The following is a 23888-nucleotide window of genomic DNA, read 5'->3' as shown; positions in this document are numbered from 1 at the left end:
TCTAGAACACAGGCCCAGAGAGATATCAAGGTCAGATAAGCAGTAAAGGTCTGAAAATCCCAAGAACCATGACAGTGTGCCTTGGTTCTTGGCTGGTAGAGAAGGATACTGAACTTTATTTATTTTTTTTTAAGATTTATTTATTTATTTGACAGAGAGAGATTACAAGTAGGCAGAGAGGCAGGCAGAGAGAGAGAGGAGGAAGCAGGCTCCCTGCTGAGCAGAGAGCCCGATGCGGGACTCGATCCCAGGACCCTGAGATCACGACCTGAGCCGAAGGCAGCGGCCTAACCCACTGAGCCACCCAGGCGCCCGATACTGAACTTTAGACAGAACTTTTGGCCATAGGCTGGCATCCAGCTTGCTAGTGGCTCGAAGTCCGTATCATGGCACCACCAGTAAGTTGACCTGGCTTAAGGACTAGGCAAGGGGAAAGCACTCATGTCTGAAGAGTTCCTCACAATGTTCAAAAAGAGAGGATTCTGGGGCTTTCTGTGTATTTCAGGGGCTTTCAGACAGGTTCCTTCTCTGTGGCTAGAACACTCATACCCCCTCCTCCTCTGTCTGGAAAAATCTCTGATCACCACACATGACTCCTTTGGGAAGCAATCCTGAGCAATTCCAGGCAGTTATTTTCCTTACTCTCTATGTTCCGCTGTGATTAGAGCAGTTACTAAAGAATGCCACTATTATTGGTCTAAAAGCCCATTAAACAGTATGAGTGGGGGCCAGGTCTACCTATTTCTGTGTTTTAGCATAAGCACGGTATCCAAGAAATAGTAGGATCGAGTTATTATTTGCTTAATAAACCAAGAAGCAGGTGCGTGTGGGTAGCTCAGTCGGTTGAGCATCTGACTCTTAATCTCGGCTTAGGTCATGATTTCAGGATTGTGAGATCAAGCCCTGTGTCAGGCTCTGTGCTGAGCATGGAGCCTGCTCAAAGAGCTGCCAGCAGTGATTGGCCAGTGGGAATTAAAAGCCTAGATGCTGGGCACCTGGGTGGCTCAGTTGGTTAAGCAACTGCCTTCAGCTCAGGTCATGATCCTGGAGTCCCCGGATTGAGTCCCGTGTTGGTCTCCCAGCTCCATGGGGAGTCTGCTTCTCCCTCTGACCTTCTCCCCTCTAATGCTCTACCACTTCTCTCTCTCTCTAATAATTTTTTTTAAAAATCTTAAAAAAAAAAAAAAAAGCCTAGATATCAATTCTGGCTTAAGATTACACATCTTGACAAAGGGGAAATAGACGTGAGCAGAAAAGGTATTTGGATGGTGGACAGAAAAGAGGGTTTTATTTTTTATCTTTTTAGATTTTATTTATTTAGTTGACAAAAAGAGAGAGAGAGCACAAGTAGGGGGAGGAGCAGGCAGAGGGAGAGAGAGAAGCAGGCTCCCCACTGAGCAAGTAGCCTGATGCAGGACTTGATCTCAGGATTCCAGAATCATGACCTGAGCCAAAGGCAGCAGCTCAACCAACTGAGGCACCCAAGTGACCCAAAAAGAGGATTTTAGAGAAGTTTGGAGGCTATGAAACAGCTCAGAGAAGGGAGAAGAAAATAAGGTAGATTTTTAAAAAGTGATATGGGTACAAACTGCTCCTTTTTCAGTAATTTTTCTAGAGACACAAAGACTAGAACTGCATTTTAAATACTTCTGGCTGTTGGATTTGAATTTCATTAACATTTGTAGACTCACCACAAGAGATCCCTGCACAAATTTATGGTTATACATGTGTATAGTATTTTTACTCCATGTGGGGTTCAATGAGCTATTTGGAGATCTACTTCATCAGCTTGGAGAGTTCTTGGACATTATCAATTCAGATTTCCTGTTGCATTTTCTCTCTACTTTCCTTCTGTACTTCAACTACACTATGTAAGATCATTTGACATTGTTTGGCAGATACTGGACGCTCTGTTTTACTCTGCTTAGTCTTTTTTTCTTGGTCTTCCAGTTTAGAAACTTCCTTTGACCTATCTTAAAGTTCACAGAACTTTACTTCATTTGTATCTAACCTGTTATTAAGACAGTCTAATGAATCCTTCATTTCAGGTATAGTATTTTTCATTTCTAACATTTCCATTTGGTTCTTTTTTCAGTTTTCAGGTCTCTGCTGAAATTCTTTAGCATTTTTAGTAGTAATTTGAAATTTTCCATTAGTTAATTCCATGATTTGGACTTAATTCTCTTGCCTGTTTCTTTTTTTTTAAGACTTTATTTTAAAGTAATCTCTACGCTCAATGTGGGGCTTGAAGGGGCTTGAACTCACAACCCTGAGATCAAGAACCGCATGCTCTACCAACTATGCCAGCAAGGTGCCTCTCTACTGGCTGTTTCTTAACAATGAAATTTTCTTACTTTATATCTTATAATTTTTTTATCATATGCCAGACATTTTGTTATTAAAGTTTTCACTGAGAAACTGAAGTACGTAATATTTACCTCTAGAAAAGTATACCCTTTCTTTTATCAGGACATTAAAGTAGGGATCTAGGTAATTTTGATCTATAATTGATCTGGGTCTGGGTCTTACCACATTCGTGCATTTATTAATCACTAAATTAAAATATTTTGAGGGTAGGATCTGAATTTCAGTTGATTTTGCTCGTGGGAAGTCAGAAAGCCAGGAAGGGCCTGGTCTACAGCCCACAGTGATTACCACTATTGCTTCTTCAGCTGTAAGATGTCATTGTTGGCTGAGGTGCAATTAAAAATGTCCTCCTGAGTGGTCCCTCTCAACTGACTCCAGAGATGTGTGCAATGTTCTTAAAAACACAGTGTCATGTTTGGCCTCCATGTGTGACGTATAGCATCCTCATATTCCAAGGACTGCATGCAAGTGCGGTATGGGTCTCAGACACTTGCAGAAACTCCTAAACTACTTATTTCTTGTCCTTCCTTGTGATTAAATTTTCTTTTTAACTCTTTTTTAAAAGATCTTATTTATTTATTTGACAGAGAGGGAGAGGAGCACAAGCAATGAGGAGCAGCAGGGGGAGAGGGAGGGGGAGAAGCTGGTTCTTCAATAAGCAGGGAGCCCAATGTGGGGCTCAATCCGAGGACCTTGGGATCATGACCTAAGCTGAAGGCAGATGCTTAACCTACTGAGCCATTCAGGCATCCATGTGGTTAAATTTTCTTTATCATTTTTGCATTCTTATACTATAAATTTTTGCATGTTCACTTTTTCCATAATTAGACTAGCCATGGATGAATGATGATGATGATGATTAGGTCTTTTCAAAGTACAAAAAGTTCAGGTTTTATTTTTCTTTTATACTCCTATTTAATTAGAAATGTTTAAACAGAATGGATGCTCAATTTTATCAAATGCCTTTTAGGCATCTATGGAATGGTCACAAATGGTTTCAAGGAGAAAAATTAGTACAGTGATTACATTAATAGATTTCTTGGTACTAAACTAAATATTGGGACGCTTGGGTGGCTCAGTTGGTTGAGCAGCTGCCTTCAGCTCAGGTCATGATCCCAGTATCCTGGAATCAAGTCCCACATCGGGCTCCTTGCTTGGCAGGGAGCCTGCTTCTCCCTCTGCCTGTCTACCTGCCACTGTGTCTGCCTGTGCTCACTCTCACTCCTCTCTCTCTGACAAATAAATAAATAAAATCTAAAATAAATAAATAAATAACCTAAATATTGCACCCTTATTAACTCCACTTTGTCAGAGAATATTCTAACAAGATACTACATTCTACTTGCTAATATTTTACTTAAAATACAGGCATTAAAGGGATGCCTGGGTGGCTCAGTCAATTAAGCATTGGTCTTCAGCTCAGATCATGATCCCAGGGTGCTGGCATCGAGCCCCACATTGGGCTCCCTGCTCAGTGGGAGTCTGCTTCTCCCTCTCTCGCTGCCCCTCTCCCCCTCTGCTGGTGCACTGTTTCTCACTTCAACTCTCTCAAATAAATAAGTAAATAAATAAATAAATGATCTTTGGAAAAAAATACAGGCATTAACACTGACAAGTAAGACTAGTCTGCAGTTTCCGTTTTTGTTACTTTTGTTGGGTTTTAGTATCATAACTAACTTCATTAAAAGGCTACACACTGTTCTTTTTCCATGCATACCTAGCTATGGTCACTGAGAGACACCACTGAGCTGCTTAATCACAGTACCTGTTCCGGTAGCCTCAGTTTTATCTGTTGCTCCTCACTGGAAATTGCTCCCCCCAACTTAATGCTTTCTTCCAAGTTCAGACATTAAAGGTTGATCCTCTAATCCAGGAGTCAGCAAGTTCTAGCTTGTGGGCAGGCCACATATCTTTGTAAATAAAGCTTCCTTGGAACACAGACACACCCATGCATTTAAGCATTGTCCACCGTTGCTCTTGGGCTACAATGGCACCACGGAGTAGTTCTAACACAGTTCTAACAGAGGAGGGCACACAAAGCCTACGCTTGCTGACCTTTGCTCTAATTCTGTGATTGTTTTAAGCCAAACCCCATCTTTTTAATCATTTCATCTCAGGGAAAGAGTGCAAAAAGACACCATCTGTGTTGTTTTTTTGAAGCCCAGCCCAACCAAACGTTTTTAGGTGAAAATGTCAACCCTAGGAGGCAGCCTGGGTCTTGCCTCAGGTAAGGTTTCCTCAGAGTGAAAGAGGCACTATCACTTTTCCTCCTTCCACTTCCCCCTCCTCAGGAGTTCAAGATAACAATCAGGGAAGAAGTGTTCAAACAAAAACATATCTTGCATTTTTTCAAGTTAAATAGCGTTAGTAGATAACTGAGCTGGCTCTAACATACACGTTAAATACAATTTGGCTTCTTACTTCTGAAAGCAAACTCTCCAGAGACATAGGATCCATCTTGCTGTAGACATTCCATAGACTCAAACTCACATCCTGCAACTGCAACATAAGGGTAAAAACATTGAAATAAATGAGTCAATATCACTACGACAATCAGAAGTATCATAAATTACTATCTTGGTGAAAACTCAATGATTAGAATAATAAATCAAAATCTTATCAATTATATTAGAACCAATACATATTAATAAGTGCTGTCCCATTCAAGGAAACTATCTTTACAGAAACTTTGGTACATATTTTGAATATCCTTCTGAGGTCTCTACTCAATGCTCTTTGAATTACGTTTTTTCAATCTAACTGGTGGGAACAGGAACTGTTCTCAACCCTTAGCATGTATCAGGCACTGTTCCTGATTACTTTTCAGATTTTTTTTAAACTCTGCCCTTGGTAGTTACCTGACACATGAATGCACTGACACTTCTGCTGAATACTTAGGATGGGGGAGAACAGGGGAATCTTGGCAGATCGTCAAGGTTCTCTCTGGGCAGTTTCCTTTTTAGTACTCTGGCAGCCCTGCTCTCAACAGACTCCACTGCATATTCTCGACTTAGAAAATACACTGGGATCCACCTGGGTATCCCTCCACCCCATGCTGTAGGCCTGGAAATTTTCTCAAAGTAGTAAGCTAGAGTAATCACAAGGCTGACCTTGGCTATTTCTCTCAGGGAATCACTATTTTTCATTGTATGACGTCTACTGTCTTGAAAACCATTGCTTCACATATTTTGTTTTTTGTTTGTTCTTTTGGTTTGGCTACGTTGAGTTGTGGTGGGAAGGAAAGAAACCTGGTTCCTATTGTCTTATGTAGGTGACTTATTTTTTCTTCCTGGAAGCTTTTTGTGATCTTTCATCCTTACTGTTCGAAAAAGGCATAGGTAGACTTAAGGCTTTTTCCTTTCCTTTTATACTTGCTAAGTCATTTAATTTAAAAGTTTTTATTCTTTTTAATCACTCAAAATGTTTCTTTTTAAAAAATTTTCTCCCTTCTGATATTTCTGCTCTGTATTTCTGTAACTCTCACTTGCTGGCTATCAGACTTCTTGGATCAGTTCACTATGTCTTTTAACTTTTTTTCCTCATATTTTCTATCTCCTTGATTTTTTAATTTTATATTTTTAGAGAATTTCCTAACTTTACTTCCCAACCCCTCTATTAGTTTAATCAATTATAATTTCCCAGAGCTCTTATTTTCTTTATGTTAATTTATCACCACATAATGCTTGTTCTATAGTCATCCAATCTTCCTTGTCTGGGCTTCCTAATGAAAATTTTGTGCCTTAAGTTTTGCTCTATATCTTAATTACCTTTGGGATTTATCCAATCCATCTTTCTTTTTTTTTAATCTTGATCTTTTCCTTTCAAGTTACAGGCATTTAATCAAATGTCTAGTGATCTTTGGTTGCTTGTTTTTATTTCCAAATATTGGAAGCTTTATGCTCTCAGTATAGCTTGTCAACTACTAGAAATTATTTTAGGAAGAGCAGAAAGGCAGGAGGCAGTTATTCAGGATCTCTACTCCCTTGTATTTAAAATTCCAGGGACGCCTGGGTGGCTCAGTTGGTTGGACGACTGCTTTGGGCTCAGGTCATGGTCCCGGAGTCCCGGGATCAAGTCCCGCATCGGGCTCCCAGCTCCACGGGGAGTCTGCTTCTCCCTCTGACCTTCTCCTCGCTCATGCTCTCTCTCACTTCCTCTCTCAAATAAATAAATAAAATCTTTAATAAAATAAAATAAAATTCCAAAAGACTGAGTTAATATATTTGGCTCCTTCCTCTGTATTCTGAAACAGCTTTTCAAGTATCAACTGATTTAATTTTTTGAAGGAATCTGATTTCTAATTTTATTTTATTTTTTTTTATAATTTTTTTTTTTAATTTGACAGACAGAGATCACAAGCAGGCAGAGAGAGAGGAGGAAGCAGGCTCCCCACAGAGCAGAGAGCCCCATGCGGGGCTCGATCCCAGGACCCTGGGATCATGACCTGAGCTGAAGGCAGAGGCTTTAACCCACTGAGCACCCAGGTGCCCCTGATTTCTAATTTTAAACATAAACCTTAATTTTACTAATAATTTTGAAACATAGTATTTCCTTACGACATCTCCCTTTTTAATTTTGTGTGCTCTGCGTACCATATCTCATTTCTCTCTTTACAAACTCCATTCTTAAAAGGTATAAAAGAGACATTTCCTCATTTTTTATTCTATTTTTCTTAGAGAAAATCTTTTTAAAAAGCATAATGATCTATCTCTGCATCAAATATGCTATGGTCTCTTTCTTAAATCTTATTGAATATTTTCATAAGTCTTATTCCACCTTTCATTATAAAGAGCTTATGTTTGCACATAAAAAGGTAAATGAATGGTTACTCTCATTATTCAGAAGTTTGCGTATAGAATCCTCTCCTTGAGAAGCTAGTTGATGTAAATTTACATTACTAGGTGACAATTCCAGAAACTGGAGAGTTAAGAAGGAGGAAGCTGGAGGCAGGGTAAGCTCTATCAGAGGACCTTCCCTGTGCTGCTTCTCAGAAAGAATTCTCTATATGTGTAATTCAGTTTGGCTCAACCTAAATGCCAGGTAAAAGCTTATGTGGGTCTGGTTTTCTTTCTTGTGTTGGTACCGAGTACATCCAAGACAAAGCAGACTCTGGGTTAACGACTTTCTTCTGGGTATAGACATACAATAAAACAGAATTTTTAAAATTTAAGTTTTAAGTGTCTGTAGTTCTTCTCTTGGCCTTCAAAAGACTCAAGAGTCTTTCTGGCTCAGAGTTATCAGGTCTCTGGTGTGTGACTCAGAGTGGAGTACTATTCCATACCCTAAAGGCTGGTAAGGAAGGGAACCGGGTCGGGGGAGAATGAGGGGGAAACAAAAGGAAAGTATTTGAGAGAATGACAATTAGCAGCTACAAAGAAAAGCAGGATCTAGTGAAAGGGATCTTGAGAGAAGGCTTATAGTTCTCACTGTGTGAATTGTTAAGTTTCCTCCTCACTGCCCACTCCACCCCATTGAACACCACCCTACAGGAAAGATCTGTATTATCCTATAAAGTTTTTTGGGAGGGATTTTGTTGGGCTACCTGGGTAGATCAGTCAGTAGAGCCTGAGATTCTTGACCCCAGGGTGATGAGTTCAAGGCCTATGCTAAGCATGGAGCCTACTCAAAGAAGGGAAAGGAATGTTGTTCCTTTTGGATGTGTCTGTACAGTGTAATGCGCCTTAAGGCATGAGTCCGAAAGGCTGCCTCATTTGGTCTGTATGAACCCTGCAGCCCCCTTGTGTATTGCTTTTTTTTTTCCCCCCCCAAAGTAGCGCCCACACCCAGCACAGAGTCTAGTGTGGAGCCCAATGTGGGGCCTGAACTCAAGACCCTAAGATCAAGACCTGAGCTAAGATCAAGAGCCAAATGCTTAACTAAGCCACCCAGGTGCCCCAAAACCCCTACTCTTCTAAATTAGAGAGCACTGAGGCATCTGGGTGGCTCAGTTTGCTGAATGTCTGATTCTTGGTTTTGGCTCAGGTTATGATCTCGTGGGTGGTGAGATGGAACCCTGTGTCAGACTCTGCATTCAGGAGGGAGTCTCCTCCTCTCCCCTCCCCCACTCGTGCTCACCCACACTCTCTCTCTTAAATAAATAAATCTTAAATAAATAAATAAGAGAGTATTACTTCTTAGCAGGGGCAGCTCTCACAGCCTTTTAAAGTTCTGTTACTTACAGTCAATGTGAGAATACTACAGTTTTGGAGCAGGAACAGTGGAGTCCAAGTGGTGTGCTTCTTTTCAACCCCACATCCCATGTTCCTTCCACATTACAGGGTTTACCAGGCAAGAATCCATTTACTTCCAAGGGACACTGCTACTTCTCGGAAGGAGGGGCAGTAATTAGCCCTGGGCCATCCTTCCTATTCTATGCCTAATAGTATGTTTCCATTTTGAGCATGTCGACGCTCATTCTCTGTTTGTACTGGGAGCAGGTCATCTCATTGGGAGATGCCTACGGTGATACTGCTAACCTACCAGGCCATCCTCCTTAATATGTACCCTCCTTAATATGTAAGGGAGAGGGTGACCCCCCTCTCCCAGACTCATTCATTAATTCACTCAACAAATATTTATGGGTCATCTCCTAGACAGAAGGAATACTGAGATAAAAGATACTGTTTGGAATGCAAAAGATAACCTTCTTATTCCTCTAGTATGCTGTACTTATACAAAATTCTGCACTGTGCTTTTCATTGCTCTTGAATAGTTCTCAAATTATATGAATTTCTGAGATACAAACAACAACAATGAAAAAGCTGTTTTTTGTTTTCAAGGAGCTTCCTATCCAGAGACCAGGGGTGGGCGGGAACACGAGTAGGGGTGTGTGAAAAATGTATAACATAGGACAAAGAAAGCTACAAGAGGAATCAGCTTAAGGTGCTACAGGAGTAGACTGGAAGAACAATGGACTCAGAAGGGGGAAAAGAGAAAGGAAGACAGAGAGAAACTCCTAGAAGAAAGGACAAAGGAGTTTAGTTTAGGGACTAGCTTTGCATAGCATCTATTTTCCATTTCAAGTTTTTTAACTTGTTCCATGCTCTTGAGAGATCACTGCTAGCTTTTCAGTGTTATAATGATGCCCACTCACATTGTGGGGGCCCTTAATAAAAACAGCAGGTGGCAGACAAAAGCCAGGCATACTGCCTTTCATACATACCTCGTATTTCATGGTAAAAAATCCATCCCCTCCAATGCCCTCAAGTGCAAAGGCCTGTACAATTGGCCATTTCTCTACTACAAACATATCAAATATCTGCAAGTGACCTAGAGGAATCAAATAAAACAACATGTATCAAATACTATCCTGGATATAATAGTCTAAACCTGATCTAATGTGGTTAGACAGGCATCACCTCTCTCAAATTCACCCCAGCCACATTTAGCAAAATAAAAGTGAAACAGATAACATGGTTAGATATTAAAACTAGAAATACAAAATGAAAGTCCAAGAAAATTCAAACCATAACAAGTTACAGAAATTCAGATTTCTCTATAGCATATTTTCACATTCTGGTTTCCTAAGTGAGAAGTTAAGTTAGTAAATAAATAGTGGCCTATTACATCTGACTTGTATCATTTAGTGGATATAATTATTAACAGACTCAAACTTGGCTCTCCCCCCTTAAGAAACATAGCCAATCAACTTCCTCAAGGGAAAATTACCAAATCAAAAATTTTTCTTTCTGTGCTTGCTTCAGCAGCACATATACTAAAATTAGAACAAAAATTTTTCTTTCTTATAGCAATAGCTCTAATGCACAAAGTTTTTAAAAAATAAGATATAGCACTGCTAAACTTGTTGATTATTTTCCTTTATTTTTACACATTTTTAAAAAAAATATTTTATTTATTTATTTGAGAGAGAGAGAATGAGAGAGAGAGAACATGAGAGGTGAGAGGTTAGTGGGAGAAGGAGACTTCCTGCTGAGCAGGGAGCCTGATGTGGGACTCGATCCTGGAACTCCAGGATCAGGACCTGAGCTGAAGGCACTTACTTAACCAACTGAGCCAGCCAGGCACCCCTACACATCATTTTTGAGCCTCACTGTCAGCATATTTTTAACAGCTGCCTGAATTACTATTTCTTATACCAGGAGCCTCCACAGCTATACTCTCCGTACAAGTAAGTGGCACAGCTAGAAGGCAACTGTGGTAAATACCTTTATCAATTTTTCTATCTGACTAGATGGCCTGCTGTGTTGTCATAGAAATTTCAGTTATGAGTACCAGCTTGCACAGAAAAATCCCCAAATTTCATTGTGCTTGATTCTCTGCCTTTAATGAAAATAGATCAATGGGTTTCCCAGCTGAATGCCTCCAATGGAAGGAGGGAGCAGTAGAAATGCTGGGATTCACACATCATCCAAGCAAGGTTCTAATATGGCTTGCTGTCAGACACTGACCTTGGGAGCTGTAAGGAATGCCAATTCTACTACAATCTCGAACCATGTCCACAAAGCTGGCAATTTTAAATTCTTCTGCAGCTTCCTCATCTTCATACTGAAGAGGGAAATTGAGGGGAAAAATAGGTTCTGAGGAGACATCATACAAAATCCCCTATTTTCTTGATATTTTATCAATCAGAGTTATCTCAAATGACATTATTATAGAGGACTGCACCCAAGAGGGTGTTTCCAAAGCCCAAGTTTTGTGTTTCCTGGTCAGATACCTGAATGCAAGAGCTGAAACTTGCCTCAAAAATTCCCCAGAAGCTCACATGTTGTTCAAGGGGCAACTGTATATCGGTATTTTTTATAATTTTACTTTATTTTTCTTATTTGATCATAAGTCTGTTGTGTTATGTTAGTGATCATTTAGGATTGAGAGTAAATACCCTGAACTTAAAAAAAAGAAAAGAAGGGTTTTTGACCCATATTAGGTCACCATTTCCATGAAATCCTAAATCTCAAGTCCTGATTTGATTTCCAGCCAAACCCTTGAAAAGAACCCAAAAGGAAACAAATACCAAAAAATCCAAATATAGAAATGTTACAAAAGCTTATCAAACTCTCCTGAGGCAGTCCATGGCACCAGTCCCCTAAGAGAATGGGTACAGACTGGTGATAAACAAGCAGGACAGGAAGCTACGACTAGGTCCCAATTGAAGAGTCCCTTTTGTCTGTCAGGCATATAATTTAACTATAAGGTAGCCTCATAATGAATTATGAAAATTTCCACTAAAACAAGTAACTTTTTTGTGTGATGACATCCTACAATTTGATCTTTTTAAGGGACCTCCTATTCTAGATCTATACTTTTCTGAAAGAGTATCCTCAGAATGTCTCTGAGTGCCTATTCTATCTTCCCTTCTTACCTCATTTTCCGTCATACAGTGGAAATGCAGATTTCTCCAATGTGCCACATAGGGTAAGAGATAGCGATAGTTGACAGGATTACAGTACAGATGGACACTATCTGATTTAATCAATATAATTACATCTGAAAGAAAAACAAAATTAAATCACAACACTGTCAAAGTCATCTCCTTTACACATTTACTGTTCACATCATTAATAATACCATTAAAACTATTTCAGAGACAATGTAAGAAAACTCCAAACTGAAAAGTTCTTTATAACTAGGCAACGTGACTCAAAGTGACTGTGTAACTCGTGTGGGCAGCAAGGACTTTCTAGTTCCTGTGCAATGCTCTCATCACTGTGGCCCTCTGGTTAGGACAATGAAGGCACAGAATAAGTCAAAAGAACAGCTTTCAGGATGTTCTGCTTTTGTAAAGTTCAACACCATCAAATCTGTGGTACCAGACTTGGGTGTGTACTTTGCTACAGAGATAAATACCAAATGAAAACTCCATAGCCTAAAGCCACTGAGGCAAGAAATAGCATGGAATACCACTGGTAACATTCTTCTGTAGGCATGTCTAAAGTTCTTGGCTGTTGACTCAGTGTAATCATGGGCCTGAGGACATCACTATTCAGCTGTGGGAAGGGTTACTGTGTATGAGGGTGAACTCTTTCCTCCCAGGAAAGGCTGGGAGGAAGGAAGTAGAGGCAAGAGGACAGGCTTCTATAAATAGATCAGCAGCTCACAGACTCAAGAAAAAAACATGGATGTTGGTGGGTCAAATAAATAAAACAATCCCAAGTGTGCAAATAAACTTAGGTAAGTTAACAAGAGTCCTGGAATGGGGCAGGAATACTAAAGCAGTTTGAGGATTGAGAAAGAAAGCAATCATACTTCCAGAAAAAGAGCAGAGCTCCACTGCCTAGCTTCTGAGAAAGCAGAGCCACCACAGGCAACTAACAAGATAGTGCTAGGGAAGTTGCTAGAGGAGGATGGCTGGAAGTGAGAGGAGCAAGGGGGCATCTGAAACAGCAGGTTTAGGGCAATGCCAACACAGTAATACAAAGTGACAGCCTATACTCTACAAAAACCTAGGCCCAATGAATACCGACAGCAGCTGACCACGCCTCTTGAAATAAAGCTCCATGATGCTGACCTTCAGTTTTTCAAAAATCACTCTGTGCCCCACACCTGGTCAGAACCAGGTGTTCTAGGGAACATAGTATAGGGCAGCCTATTCATTGATGACTCTCAGTTAATCACTAGAATCAAAAGGTGGCAAAGGATGGGACAGAGATCACCTCTCATCCTGCTGGTTTTCTTCATAAAGGCCTTCTAAGGGCCTTGCCCCGAATCACCTGTAGATTGCCTTCTGAGGAGTTAGAGTTTAAAGTCACATGGAGAGGCTGAGGGGGCTTCCTGTGTAGACTGTACTTTACGCTAATGTGTAATACTCCACAAAGAATTAGGGTTCAGTAAAAGAAATAATGCAACAACTACTGTTCTACTCAGAATCTCATAGGACTCTGATGTCATTGCTCTGAACAAAATTAACAGTAAAAGATGAAAGTGTAAGAAAACTGGATGAATATGCAAACTATTTTAAAAGTGTTTTTAAAAAATAAATTCTTCATGTTGGCCTCTTTTCCTCTCCTATAGAGATCAAAATGTAGATGCATAAATCCAGTGATCACAGTTTGCCAACTACTTGAATTTAAAAATATGAATTTACTAACTCATTTTTAATTCATTAATGATATATTAAATCAGTCAAAGAAAATGCTCATTTTATAAGTACCCATTGTGCCAGATGGCAGGATAAAGACAATTATAAGCATAAGTGAAAAAGGCACACCTTTGAGGATTTAAACTATTTCCTTAATTTCAGGACTACAATATCCTTAGCAACTTTGGCTGCAGTGAAATGTGTGGCTGGTATGAGCATCTGTCTTTTTATAATTCTAAATGGCTGCCAAGATGAATTCTTTTTTTTTTTTTTTTTAAGTAGGCTCCATGCCCAGCATGGAGACCAATGCAGGGCTCCAGCTTACAACTCTGAGATCAAACCTCGAGCTTAGATCAACAGTCTGACCCTTAACTGACTAAGGCACCCAAGCACCCCAAGATGAATTCTTTCTAAACCAGTAGATGCTGTACAGCATAAAGAAGCATAAAATATATATATATATTTTTTTATTTATTTACTTGAGAGATAGAGCACAAGCAGGGGGAATGGGAGAGGGAGGAGCAGGCTCCCTGCTGAGCAGGGAGGCCAATGCAGGACTTAATCCCCCGATGCTGGGATCATGACCTGAGCCAAAGACAGATACTTAACTGACTCAGAGGCCCTGCATAAAGAAGCATTTTTAATAAAAACCAAAACCTGAAAGTAAATTTGAAATTGAAAGAAATTTAATGAAAGTTCTAACTGCAACCTACTCCTTCTGCATTTCCTAATAAAAAGAAAATCTTTAATCAATCTACAAGGATAACACTATTAAGGATTTTACCACAGAAGAATTTTCACATCCCAGCAGACCAGGGCTCCTTAAACTTAGAACTACTGGTAGTTTAGAAGACCAGCTCATTTTTTGTTGTGGGGGGCTGTCTGGATGCACTGTAGATGTCTAGTAGCCACTATGCCCAGTTGTGACAATCAAAAATGTCTTCAGATATTGCCAAATGCAATATCTCAGGGAATAAAACTGCCCCCACTTTAAAACCATTGCACTACATCCACTGCAAGATGACTTCAATATCAGTATCAGTATTCAGATGTTAGCCTTTATGCACTCCCTAGCTGCTTCACAAGAGCTGCCTGTCTCTTGTCCAGTTTGATTTGTCTATTCCTGTGTGTCCTGATCCATCTGGCAGACAAGTCATGATGCTCAGTATGCGATATCAGAGACAGCTCCTGGGCATCAGCCCACAATAGCATCAACACAGGGAGAGTGTCTCAGAGCTAAAGAAAGGGGAATGTAAGCAGAAAGCCTCCATTGTAATCGTGGGCATCGTCATGAATTAAAGTCACACAGAAAACAATTCCCAAAGACAGAACTGGACAAAGAGCCTTTGTTCCTAAGCTGAAGATCCACATGAAATCTTCCTTGTAGGAGTAGCCTGCAGGCTCATCCGTGACCCACAACTGAATGCGCTTTCACAGGACAACAGCACATAATCTGAACCTCCCAGCACGTAAAGGCAGTGGGCAATTCAGAGGAAACCTAGAACCTTGCCAAGAAGATATAAAACCAAACTGATATGCACATTTCCCTCTAAAGCTGATTTAGCCAGTAAACATATTCTGAAAACTACTTGTCATTAGTCTTATATCAACCAGTAGGTTACTAACAGGAGCATACTACTTAATACTATATATACTTACCATCTAGAACTTCTTCAGAAAATCCTGTTTTCTCAAAATCACATGTATTCTGATTGTACAAACCAAAGAGAAGGTAATTTGCCAGCTCTCTGCAGCCTTCATTGTACCTGCTATCGATTCCTGCAAAGCAAAGAAGGCTCTGATCAGCTGTACTATGGGACACAAATGAGCCCCCATAAATTGCCCCTGCTCAGCAAAATCCACAGGGTTAGGCTAAAGGCAGAAGCTCACATCAATTTTGTGCCAGTAACCAAATTAGCAACTCTGTGAAAGAAGCATCAAGTACTCTTCCTTGGTTTTCAAGATCCATCTAGTTTAGACAATTAAATAGTACACATTATTGAAGCTATTAATTTCCAAAAAGCAAATTTTTCACTATAGAAAGAAGCAGAAAATATGGTCTGGGTCCTGCCACAGCTGGTTAAAGATTTTGGGATACTTTTCAGTTAGAATAGGAATACAGGATTAAAAATATTCACTTCTCAAAGAGAGATTTATCCAAACTTCAGGAATCAAATAAAGGCAATTTAAGGTAGTTTGAAAGAACTCAAAGTGAAAAAGAGTACAAGTGAATGGAACTACACACACCCATCATTTCACAAATATTTATTAAGCTCAAGGACCATCATTGTGCTGGATGCTGGATTGTGTGATAAACATGCCTGCAAATGGCCCCCATAAAGTTTACAGTCTAGTGGAGCTGGGTCAGAGACAAAAAAAATTTAAACAATACACCTTCACTACTGCCTTTCAGTGGCATGGGCATCGGTACTACCTGGTTGCTGAGTATCTCTGAGCATGTCACGGGCAGATAGACAGTGGTAGCTGTCTACATGAGGCTGAGGAAGGAGTTGGAGCAGAAAGCACACCAAGAATAGAAATATGGCTAGAGCCTGGGAAAGAGGGCTGGCAATGGTCACTGAGACAAGTGAAAAAAAGTAATGGTCATTTAGACCAGAGGGGCCCAGGGATTACCTGTGACAGAGGACTTCTAATATAAAAGAACTCCCTTCTGAGCTGAGATCAAAGTAGCACAGCCCTGTTCTATCCCATTCAACACTTCAGTGAAGGGAGGGGTGAAAAAGAATCAAAAGCCAGAATGGACTGGCCTATCTAAGACCCAAACTTTAAAGGGCTAGAAAGTTAAAAATAAACAGACTAGGCAGACCTAGCCTCAGCACGTCCACTTCTAAGGGTTCTGGCCACATAAACTGCTGACATGAAAAAGACTGACCAGGTCAAATTAAAGGCAAAAGAAACTCTATGTAGGCACAATGCTTTAGCTGACAAAGTTGTTTCTCATAAGGGTATTACAGGTTAACAATTCTGATACTGTTATACATGTATATTGGAATTAAACAAGTAAACTGAATGATGGGTACCAAGTTCCCTAGTGGTGAAGTAGAAGTTTACAGATAAGCAAAAGGGGGAAATTAGAATAATCTATGTAGTAAGTGGGTAGGCTGGAGACATTAATCTGAATTCATGTATAGCTTAATATAGATACAGATGGTTACATAACAATTACAGGTAATGTACACACAAACTGTCAGCTGTCCGCTGCCCCCTAGTCTAGAAGCATTTGACATTCCAGTAGTAACAAGAGTGTATCCAATGCCCAGATCCTGGTTTCTTTTCTTTCTTTTTTTTTTTTTTAAGATTTGTTTATTTGACAGAGAGGGAGCGAGAAAAAGAAAGAGAGAGGGAGAGATTACAAATAGGCAGAGAGGCAGGCAGAGAGAGAGAGGGAAGCAGGCTCCCCCTCCAAGCAGAGAGCCTGATATGGGGCTCAATCCCAGGACCCTGGAATCATGACCTAAACTGAAGGCAGAGGCTCAACCCACTGAGCCACCCAGACACCCCCAGATCCTAGTTTCTAATACCATTCTCCGGTTAAAGGAACCCCAGCACTCCTTGGCGAAATGGCTGATTCTAGGACTGGAGCAGGAAATCTATAAAATAAGCCTAGGGGCGCCTGGGTGGCTCAGTGGGCTAAAGCCTCTGCCTTCAGCTCAGGTCATGATCCCAGGTTCTGGGATGGAGCCCCTCATGGGGCTCTCTGCTCAGCAAAGAGTCTGCTTCCCTTTCTCTCTCTCTCTGCCTGCCTCTCTGCCTACTTGTGATCTCTGTCTGTCAAATAAATAAATAAAATCTTAAAATAAAACAAAATAAGCCTAGAGTATCTTATAGTGCCAGAAAGTACAGAAGTGCTAAACAAGTGCTAAACTTTGATTGCAGTAGGTGGAGGGGGGAACATATGTCAAAGGAAGGGACACAGAAGCCAACTGAAATGACAGCATAAGTACAGTAATGAACAGATGCTTTTATTCATAGGTAAATTCATGGCAAAGACAGCCTCCACTCTTCTGAGGGTTATAGCTAGAGAGATAATCCAATGAATGGATTCTTTAAATCCAGTTTAAACATTTGAAACCTTTGGTGGGAATTCCAGGTCCACCATAGCTGTGGTTTTGTTTTGTTCTGTTTTTAGGTAAAATACAACTTTATTTAACAAAAAAAAAAAGTAATTTCTACCATAAATCCATATTTCCTTCTAAAAGCAGAAAACTTGATCACATTTTCCCAAGTAAGCTCAGTAAAGTTATTGTTCAGTTTTTTAAATTTGAAACTTCGGCAATTTTTAAGGTTCTGCCCTTTATTTTCTCCCCTAACTACCATTTAAATTTCAAAGAGGGCTTCTGCAGGAGTGTGTGAGTGTGAGTGTGTGTGTGTGTGTTGAGTGTATATGGTCAAGATGCATTCTTCTCTGCTGGCATCAGCTGCTATTCATTTTAATTTTTATTTTAATCCAATTAATATATAGTGTATGAGTTTCAGAGGTAGAGTTCAGTGATTCATCAATCATTTATATAATACCCAGTGTTCATTATATCACATGCCCTCCTTTTTTTTTTTTTTAAAGATTTTATTTATTTATTTGACAGAGAGAGATTACAAGTAGGCAGAGAGGCAGGCAGAGATAGAGAGGAGGAAGCAGGCTCCCTGCTGAGCAGAGAGCCCAATGCAGGACTCGATCCCAGGACCCTGAGATCATGACCCGAGCCGAAGGCAGCGGCTTAACCCACTGAACCACCCAGGCGCCCTCACATGCCCTCCTTAATGTCCATCATCTAGCATCCCTCAGTTTGTTTCCTATGATTAAGAGTCTCTTATGGTTTGTCTCCCTCTCTGATTTCATATCATTTTATATTTCCCTCACTTTCCCTATGATCCTGTTTTGTTTCTTAGATTCCACATATGAATTCTGAGATACGATAATTGTCTTTCTCTGATTGACTTATTTCACTTAGCATAATACCCTTTGGTTCTATCTGCATCGCTTCAAATGGCAAGATTTCATTTTTTAGGATGGCTGAGTTGTATTCCATTGGATATATATACCACATCTTCTTTATCCACTGTCGATGGACATCTGGGCTCTTTCCATAGTTTGGTTATTACACCATAACTGGGTTATTCTGGAGACCCACCAACCTCTGAGCTGAGTAGTGGAATCAGGATTCAAACCCAAAACCTGTCTAGCTCCAGAGCATATGTTAAAAACTCTGCACACTGCCTCTCACAAGCTTAAATGCAAGTGCTGTTAAGTGAAAACACAAAATCATGCATGGAATATGTGAGGAAAGACAAGAAAGAACCTAGCAGTGTTTTGTTTCTGGGAAGGAACTTGGGTGGTTGATGGACAAACCACCAGGCTTAACAATTCCACTTCCATAACTCAATACTATGGGTATAAATGAAAATGAGATAAAGAACATCAATCTGAAATGACGTTCAGAAAAATCTCCAAGATACATTGTCAAATGAAAATTTAAAAATTAGGTTAATGACAGTATGAATAAAATGTTCCTATTTGTGTTAAAAAAAAAAAAAAGATTCAATTGGCAATGCTATCTCTGGGGAGTGGAAACTGGTACCTGGGATGGTTAGGAAGCTCTGTTCATTATCATCTGCATACTGTCTTAATTTTTAAATTATATGATGCATTTTCATAATAAAAAAATTTAAAGAACAAATAAAGGCCCAGTTCTGCCACTCGCTGGTCCTGAGCAAGTCTGTTTCATGTTCTAGAGTTTCAGTCTCCCGCTCTGTAAAAAAGAGACAATGCTGTCCCCTTGCAAGGCTGCTGTGAGAAGAAATAAGGTAACATGTACAAAGTACCTACCCTGTGGTACTGCCTCCTGCCTCCTTATCCCACTGATAGGACACCTGACCTCATAGAAACAGCAACAGATTTCAAGAGAAAAAGAGCTGGGAGAAGGACGCTAACTCAAGCTTATCTCACAATGATACTATTATTAATATCTTCCTTGAACAGAAGCCAAGTTGCCCCACCTTGTTAAAAGCACTGACCTAGGATGCAGAGGATCCCATCAGGTTGAGACTTGCTGCTCTGGGTCAAGATGCTCTGAACCTTGCGGAGTCGGCTGCAGCTGCAACAAGAACAGAAATCAGCTCCTGAGTGTCAGTACATGAAGGCATGAGGATGAGGAATGATACTAGGGATGGAAAGTGGTCCTTGCCTGGTCTTGATATCAGAATATAAAATGAACTGGGAAGTACTCCCTTCTCTTCTATTATCTGGAAGAGATTATGCAGAATTTACCTGAAGCCTAAATCTGAACTGCTGATTATGAACTGGACAGTCTGTGGCTCAGTGGCTCAGTACAGAATGGAACCAAAGGCCCTCTCATGGTCAATGCTAGACAGGACTGGGACTCAGCAGCTGATCAGAAGTCTCTCCGGTGACTTCTCATTTTTGAGGATTATCAAAGAAGAGTTTCCACACTTATTTGCCCTAACTATGATCTCCATCAGTTTGCCAAAAGCAAAAGTGAAAAATAAAAACCAAAAAATTGGTTTAAGGACCTAAGTGAAGTTCTGACTCATGATCACAACTACCCCCAGTTAGAGTATCAGCAAAGGGTATTTGTTCCCATTTCTGGTCAGGTTTATTCCTGTGGCCTTAGTGAATAGTCCCTCCTCCCAAAAAAGAATAAGGAAAGGCACTCCCAGACATTAATATCACTTCTAAGGATTCCATGCTCTTCATACCAACCCTTCCTCCTTCCCAGCAGTCCCAGAAAAAAGATGCTCAATTTCCTACTTAAGACTGATACTTCTGCTAGATCTCTCCCTGTCACCTCCACTATTCCCTCCCTAACACTCCTGTATTTAATTTTTTCCCTACAGTCAACATATACCCAGCCTTACCACAACAGTATTAACTAAGATCCTCCACAAACCGACTACACGAACTGTTCCATCTATGACAATCAGACTTCATCCCCATCCCTTGCTTGTAGTTGCTCAATTACACTGCCCTATACTCAACCAAACAACAGTGCTCAGCCAAACAACATTATTTCTCTCCCCTGAAATCTTCCCCCCAACCCTCACAGACTCTTTCTGATGTTTCCACTCCCCCAAATATCCATTTCATGACTTACCACTGTCTTCCCTTACAATGTTCATATATACCACCTAACATCAAAATCAGAAGACAGTATTCCCAGAAAAGAAAGCTGTAAACCAATATCCATCATGAATATAGCTCTAAAAACCTTAATAAAATATTAGTAAATAAAATTCAACAACACAGAAGAATAATTATACACACCATGACCAAGAGGGGTTTACCCCAGTGATACAAGGCTGGTTCATTATTGGTAAATCAGTCAATGTAATCCATCATATTAACAGGCTCAAGAAGAAAATGACACAACCATATGATTGATGCAGAAAAATCATTCGATAAAATTCAACACTTGGTCACAATAAAAACACTCAGAAAACTAGGAATTAAGATATTTAACAGTGAAAGACTGAATGCTTTTGCCCTAAAAGGAGGAACAAGAAAAAAATGTCTGCTCTCATCACTCCTATTCAACATGATAACGGAAGTTCTAGCTAGTGCAATAAGGCAAGAAAAGGAAATAAAAGACATACATACTGAAAAGGAGGAAATAAAACCATCCTTATCTGTAGATGACACAACGGCCTATATAGAGAATCTCATGAAATTTATTAAAAAAATCCTAGAACTAGTAAGTGAGTTCAACAATGTTGCAAGGTCAACACATATAAATCAACTCTTTTTCCGTATCAAAGCAATGAACACATGGAAACCAAATTAAAAACACAATGCCATTTAAATACAAATTTAACAAAACATACAGGATTTACATGCTAAAACTGTAAAACACTGATAAAGGAAATCAATGAAGGGGCACTGGGGTAGCTCAATGGTTGAGCATCAGACTCTTGATTTCGACTCTGGTCATGATCTCAGAGTGGTGAGATCAAGCCCCACATCAAACTCCATGCTCATTGTGCTGCAGCTTCTCTCCCTTTCCCTCCCCTCTGCCCCTCTCTCCCTGCTCAAATGTGCTCTTTCTCTCTCTCTAAATAAAATCTTTTAAAAAAAAAAGGAAATCAAAGAAGATCTAAGTAAATGGAGAGACAGTGTGTCCATGGATTGGAAGACTCAAGATAGTATGGATGTCAATTCTTCCTAAATTGATGTAAAGGTTTAACACAGTCCCTTCAAAATTCCAGCAAGATTTTCTATAGATATAGATAAGATTAACCCAAAGCTTACATGGAAAGGCAAAGGAACTAGAATAGTTAAACATTTTTGGAAGAAGAAAAAATAGGGAGAGGAATCACTCTCATGTCAAGACTTACTATACAGCTAAAAGTACTCAAGACTGAGTGGTACTGATCAAGAGACAGACACACATATCAATGGAACAAAACAACTGCCAGAAATAGACCTACACAAATACAGCTGATTAATTTCTTTCTTTCTTTTTTTTTTTTTTAAAGATTTTATTTATTTGACAGACAGAGCTCACAAGTAGACAAAGAGGCAGGCAGAGAGAGAGGAGGAAGCAGGCTCCCTTCGAAGCAGAGAGCCCGATGTGGGGCTCGATCCCACGACCCTGGGATCATGACCCAAGCTGAAGGCAGAGGCCTAACCCACTGAGCCACCCAGGCGCCCCACAGCTGATTAATTTCTGATAAGGGTTCAAAAGCAATACAATGGAAGGACAGCCTTTTCAATAAATGGTGTTGGAGCAAATGGTATCCACAGACAAAAACATGAACCTCAACCTAAATTTCGTTTTTATACAAAAATGAACTCAGGATAGATCACAAATTTAAAATTTTAAATATGAAAATAAAAAAGCTGTAGTTTTTTTTTTAAGATTTTATTTATTTATTTGACACAGAGAGAAAGCACAAGTAGGCAGATAGGCAGGCAGAGGGAGAGGGAGAAGGAGGCTCCCTGCCGAGCAGAGAGCTGGATGATGCGGGGCTCGATTCCAGGACTCTGGGATCATGACCTGAGCTGAAGACAGATGCTCAACTGACTGAGCCACCCAGGTGTCCCAAAACTATAAAATCTTTAGAAGATAACAAAAGAAAATCTTCAGAACTTAACATTTAATGAAATTCTTAGACTTGGTACCAATAGTATAATCCATGAAAGAAAAAAAATCAATAAACTGGCTTTCATCAAAATTGTAAGCTTTTGCTTTGTTCAAAGAATGAAACCCTGTTCACAGAATGAGAAGACAAGCTACAGACTGGGAGAACATATTTATATTACATATCTGACAAAGTAGAATATATAAAGAACCCTTAAAAAAACAGTAAAAAAATTAAAATCCAATTAGAAAATGGGTAAAAGACATAAAGAAACATTTCTTCAAAGAGGATATAGAGATGGCAGATAAATACCTGAAAACATGTTCTACATCATTATCCATGGAAAATGCAAATTAAAACCACAATGAGATACCACTATACATCCATTAGAAAAGCTAAGGTAACAAACAAAGTGACAATACCAAAATGCTAGGGAGGATTCAGAGAAACTGGATCATTCATATATTTCTAAAGGAAATTAAAGAAGACACCAATAATGGAAATATATCCATGTTCATGTACTGGAAGCCTTCATATTATTAAACTGTCAATACTATAGGAAGTGATCTCCAGATTCAGCATAATCCCTATCAAAATCCCAATGATTTTTTTTTTTTGTAGAAATAGAAATATCCATTCTAAAATTCATAGGAAATCTCAAGGGACCCAGAATTCTCAAAACCATATTGAAAAAGAAGGACAAAGCTGAAGGACACACTTCTTGATTACAACAGTAACTACAAAGCTATGGTAATCAAAACAGGGTGGTACTGGCACAAAGACAGACATTTTGACCAGTGGAATGGAATGGAGAGCTCGAAATAAACTCTTTTTGTGACTGGCTATAATATTCTCACAGTCAAATGATTTTTCATAAGGGCACCAAAACCATGCACTGAGAAAGGACAGTTGCTTTTTAAAAGATTTTATTTATTTATTTGAAGAGAAAGAGAGTGAGAAAAGAGCACACAAGCAGGGGGAGGGGCAGGCAGAGGGAGAGGGAGAAGCAGGCTCCCCAATGAACAGAGAGAGCCCAACGTGGGGCTTGATTTCAGGACCCTGGTATCATGACCTGAGCTGAAGGCAGACACTTAACCAACTGCGCCACCCAGGCACCTGAGAGGACAATTTTTCAACAGATGGCTTTGGGAACACTGTATATCCAGATAAGGAAGAATAAACTTGGATCCTTAACTTTACAACCATATATAAAATTAAACTCAAAAGAGAAAAAAAACCTAAATGTAAATCTGAAAGCAAAAAACTTTTAGAAGACATATGGGAAAAGTTTCATGAAATGGATTTGGCAATGATATATTGCTAGACACCAAAAGCACAGGTAACAGAATAAAAAATACACAACTTAGACTTT

At 39.7% G+C, this 23888-nt stretch overlaps 1 protein-coding gene across 2 annotated transcripts in view; it reads right to left on the bottom strand.

Annotated features, from left to right (window-relative positions):
• DNAAF9 (dynein axonemal assembly factor 9) overlaps positions 1 to 23888 on the bottom strand; it is a 131548-nt gene that overhangs the window by 89922 nt on the left and 17738 nt on the right. For both annotated transcript variants that reach the window (XM_004772877.3, XM_004772878.3), the window contains exons 2-7: positions 19436 to 19515; positions 15062 to 15181; positions 11687 to 11811; positions 10776 to 10872; positions 9530 to 9636; positions 4789 to 4866 (exon numbers count right to left, since the gene is read on the bottom strand). In XM_004772877.3, coding sequence (XP_004772934.1) covers positions 4789 to 4866; positions 9530 to 9636; positions 10776 to 10872; positions 11687 to 11811; positions 15062 to 15181; positions 19436 to 19515 — 607 coding nt within the window. The remainder of the gene's footprint in view (positions 1 to 4788; positions 4867 to 9529; positions 9637 to 10775; positions 10873 to 11686; positions 11812 to 15061; positions 15182 to 19435; positions 19516 to 23888) is intronic.

The sequence above is a fragment of the Mustela putorius genome, unplaced genomic scaffold, assembly GCF_011764305.1.
Source record: "Mustela putorius furo isolate JIRA1106 unplaced genomic scaffold, ASM1176430v1.1 tig00000874_pilon_pilon_pilon, whole genome shotgun sequence".
NCBI lineage: Eukaryota > Metazoa > Chordata > Mammalia > Carnivora > Mustelidae > Mustela > Mustela putorius.
Note: the sequence above shows the minus strand (reverse complement) of the source record. Positions and strands in the feature narration are given on the sequence as shown.